This window comes from Rosa chinensis, chromosome 4 (genome assembly GCF_002994745.2).
Source record: "Rosa chinensis cultivar Old Blush chromosome 4, RchiOBHm-V2, whole genome shotgun sequence".
Classification (NCBI taxonomy): domain Eukaryota; kingdom Viridiplantae; phylum Streptophyta; class Magnoliopsida; order Rosales; family Rosaceae; genus Rosa; species Rosa chinensis.
Window position 1 is genome coordinate 20,427,169 of NC_037091.1, and position 4,469 is coordinate 20,431,637.

Consider the following 4,469-nt stretch of genomic DNA (forward strand, 5'->3'; position numbering starts at 1 on the left):
ATGAATGCCAAATGGCGTTTGAGAAATTAAAGGAGCTTCTGACCTCTGCTCCTATCATGCTTCCTCTGGATTGGTCCTTACCCTTTGAGCTCATGTGTAATGCTTCAGATTATGCAGTAGGAACAGTTCTTGGTCAAAAAAAATAGAAAAAGCCATATGCCATCTGCTACACGTCTCGAACTTTGAATGATGCTCAATTGAATTATTCGTTATTAGCTATTGTTTTTGCTTTGGAAAAATTTAGATCTTATTTACTTCAAACTAAAGTTATTATTTGTACTGATCATGCAGCGTTGAAGTATTTACTCTCAAAGAAGGAGGAAAAACCGAGGCTAATTCGATGGATTCTTTTTCTACAAGAGTTTGATGTCGAAATTAAGGACAAAAAGGGGAGCAAGAGCGTAGTTATAGACCACTTGAGCCGCCTTGTACATGGTGAGGAAGCCATACCTCTTGTGGAAATTGTTCCAGGTGAACAACTCTTCGGAATTGAGGTAAGTGAATCTTGGTATGCTGACATAGTAAATTCTTAGTAACTAAAGAAATACCAAACACGTTGTCAAGTTCTATGCATGCAAAACTTAAAATGAATGCTAGGCAATATGTTTGGGATGACCCTTATTTGTGGAAATTTTGTGTGGATGGTATAATTAGACGTTGTGTGCCTGAAAGTGAGTATAATCATATCTTGAAGTTTTGCCATTCTGAAAATTGTGGGGGTCAATTTGGTTCTAAGAAAACTGCTCTTAAGGTGTTGGAATCTGGTTTTATTGGCCTCGTTTATTTAAGGATGCTTAAGCTTTTTGTTTGACATGTGATAGATGCAAAAGAACCAAAAACATAGGACCTAAAAATCAAATGCCTTTAACTAATGTTCTGGTTGTTGAAATCTTTGATGTTTGGGGTATAGATTTTATAGGACCTTTTCCTTCATCTCAAGGTTTTCTTTATATTCCTCTTGCTGTGGATTTTGTCTCAAATGGGCGGAAGCAAAAGCCACCTGGACTAATGATTCCAAAGTTGTTGCAAATTTTCTTCAATCTAATATTTTTTTCTAGGTTCGAAATGCCTAGGGCAATCATAAGTGATGGAGGATCACACTTCTGCAACAGATCGATTGAAGCCTTGCTTAGAAAGTACAATGTAACACACAAGGTGTCAACATCATATAACCCACACATTAGTGGACAAGCAGAGGTGTCAAATCGCAAGATCAAGAAGATTTTGGAGAAAATTGTCTGTCCTAATTGCAAGGATTGGAGTCAAAGGCTAGATGACGCCTTGTGGGCTTTCTGGATAGTGTATAAGACACCAATAGGAATGAGTCCCTTTAGGTTGGTGTACAAGAAAGCTTGCCACCTTCCTGTGGAATTGGAACATCGAGCTTGGTGGGCTGTGAAGAGCTTTAACATGGACGTCGATGAAGCTGAACTTCAAAGGAAGCTTCAAGTGAATGAGTTGGAAGAAATACGTAATGATGCATACGAGAGCTCAAGGATTTATAAAGAGAGAACCAAGGCCTTTCATGACTAGATGATTCATGGCAAAACATTCGTTGAAGGCCATCGCTTGAATTTAAGGTGAATAGCCATCACTTGAAGCCATATTACGAAGCCTTTAAGGAGAGCAACATGGAGGAAGAGGACCTCCATGATGTACCACCTTCCATGGACTAAAAGCATAACCTCCATCTAGCTGAAAGATGTTAAAGGCAAGCGCTTCTGGGAGGCAACCCAAAGGATGTCTTCTTTGCTTTATTTGTTTTATATTTAGTTCCTTTTGATGTGTTTTGTGTTTGTGCAGAGTCCAGCCGTGCAGATCAGTCTACTTTGACTGGCTGCAATTTTCAGCTCCCTTGGAGTTAGGAGGCGTATCTTACATAGATAGACAGCTCTATGAGTCTATTTTCTAAAAGTGTGAACAGATCCAAAATTGATATTGTTATGCGCCGACAGTTCCAATTTGATTGCAGCAAGGTCAGCCCAGGGAAATAGAAAACTGTGCACTTGTGTCACATAAAAGGCAAAACAGGGAATGTTTCCCGTGGTCCAAATGAGGAGTTCTTTATAGTAATTGAAGCTCTAGATGTGTACCACATTCAGGCCAAAAATATAATCCATTGGATCAGGGATCCTCCCGGTATAAAGGTTTAAATGGGTAAAGGTCATTCTATCATACTTTCTGTGCAATTTCCTGCTTTTTCTCTAAATTCGCAAGGCTATAACTTTCAAACCACTTGGAGATTAGAGGTGTTCCACATATGCACAGAAAGCTAACAACGTAAAATTTCACCTCGAAGTGGTACTCATTCATCTGACGCTGCATCAACAAGCTATGGGGTCTAGAACATGGGCTGATGGCACAAATTTGTGCTTACAAAAGATGCAAAAAGATGATTTCTTCCATTTTTGCCCTCAATTACTTCTTCTTTGGAGTCAACTTAGTAGGGAGCTTACGTTAGGAAGTCAAGACCTTATGGTCTTGAGGTTGGATTCTTTGTTGTCATCTCCAAAGGTCGTGAGCATGAGAGGTCTACAATGAGGAGATTTTCTATACACTTTCTCACTTTTCTTCCTATAATCTTTTTATTTCCTTTCTTTACACTTGTATTATGCCTTGTTTGATTTACATTTCCATACATTGAGGGCAATGTATGATTCAAGTGTGGGGGAAGGGAATTCTCAAAAAAAAAAAATAATTAAAAAAATAAAAGGATTAAATTCTGCTTACTACCTTATACTTTCAAAGGTTCATTAGTTCAGTCCCTGCACTTCTGATTTAATCAGAAAAGTCCTTGCACTCTCCAATTTCATCAAATCGATCCAATCTGTCACTATTTCGTCAATTTTCGCTGTAAAAATGCTTACTTGGGACCTTCTCACAGGGAAAATTTCCAAACTACCAATCGCTAGGCAGCCCGTCGACCCATCAGTGTTCGGAAATTTTCCCCAAAAATTGACGAAGTGGTGAAAAATTGGATCGATTTGATGAAATTGGAGAGTGCAAGGACTTTTATGATTAAATTAGAAGTGTAGGAACTGAACTAATGAACCCTTAAAAGTATAGGGTAGTAAGCAGAAATTAGTCCTTTCTTTCTTTTGGAGTATTTAGGTTTCATTTTTCAATTCATTTTGTTTTTCGAGTTTTAGGTTGCCTTTCTATTGTGTAGGATGGACTTAATCTCTGAAATTATAGAAAATGACTAAATACTGTTTAGTTCTTGAACTTTTGACCAAAAAACACTTTAGTTCCTTTACCTTTTAACTTCACACGTTTAGTCCTTGTACTTCAAAATTTCAGATCAATAGGTCATTTCCGTTAGTTTCCGTCCAAAAACTCTATTAAATCGTTGACGTGGCAATTCTTCCGCGTCAAAAAGTCAATTATGCCCTGTCAAAAAGTCAATTATGCCCTCACTTTCTCTTTCTCTATTTTTTAGTTTCTGCTTACCCTCTCTCCAAAACCCTCTACCTCTTGTCTCTCTCCGAACAACCACCTCCCAACCATCAAAACCCAAAAATTTTACATGTTCTTGAACCAAATCCAAATAAAAAAGAAAAAGAAAAGCTGCAACAATTCTTCTCCCAAACCCAGATCGATTAGACAAAAAGAAAAGAAAACCAAAATGATTCCATCAATAATCCATGAGCTCCATCCAAACCCTGCTCAAAACCTTCTTCAAAAAACCCAGTACCATCAAATCTCAATCCTAGGTCAAACAGCTCCACGCCCCAATCCCCACCGCCATCACCAACGCCACTGTTCCGTCGCCCAAAACCTTAATTCCCCACTTCTCCAATAGCCATCACAAAACCTTCAAATTAAACTTCCAAAATCAACAAACAAAAAATCTAATTCCAAAATTGATAAAAAAAAATAAAAAAAAAACCAAACTTCTTACCAAGACCAAAACTTGACCATTCAAATCGAACACACATGGGAGAGATTGGCGTACATGGTCTTGGCCTTGAAGCTCTGCTGCCAAGTAAGAATCAAGCAAAGAAGAGCAATTTCCCGGTTCTCGTTGAGAATGAAGGTACAGATGCTGCCATAGATGCAACCGGCAAGACGAGAAAGCAAATCCCAGCTGGATGGTGGGGACGAGACAGATGCCAGGGAGAAGACAATGTGGGTCTCAATCTGAGTGTCAAGAAGGGAGGCGAGGCGGAGAAATTGTCCACTTTGGATTGCCCAAAAGTCATGGAGAACACTGGAGAAGATCAATATGGGTCTTGATCTGGGTGTTGAGGCGGAGACGAGGCAGAGACGGCCTCGTTGTGGCCGAGTATTTGGTGGTCCAAGGGATCAGAGAACGAGTAGCGAATGGCGAAGTCGGAGAATGAGTAGTGTATGGGGGAGGCGGCCTCATGGCGGCGAAATCGAAGAAGCAACAGTAAATAGAGTTTGGGGGTGATCAGTTGAGAGAGGAGGGATAAGCAGAAGGAGGAGAGAGATGGGGAAGAAGAAGA

General features: G+C 39.6%; 1 protein-coding gene across 1 annotated transcript; it reads left to right on the forward strand.

The window, feature by feature from the left end:
• Window positions 1–409: 409 nt before the first annotated feature.
• LOC121052560 lies at window positions 410–1,675 on the forward strand. Its single transcript, XM_040517842.1, has 2 exons — window positions 410–494; window positions 1,059–1,675. Exons 1-2 carry the CDS (start codon window positions 433–435, stop codon window positions 1,531–1,533), a joined length of 537 nt encoding a protein of 178 aa, XP_040373776.1. The 5' UTR covers window positions 410–432; the 3' UTR covers window positions 1,534–1,675.
• Window positions 1,676–4,469: the final 2,794 nt, after the last annotated feature.

What these genes read in the sequence shown, in the direction of transcription:
- LOC121052560 (XM_040517842.1), top strand. Translation starts at nt 433, where the DNA reads ATGGTGAGGAAGCCATACCTCTTGTGGAAATTGTTCCAGGTGAACAAC. An exon ending in AACAACTCTTCGGAATTGAG is followed by an intron (nt 495 to 1,058) that starts GTAAGTGAATCT and finishes ATTTTTTTCTAG; the next exon opens with GTTCGAAATGCCTAGGGCAA.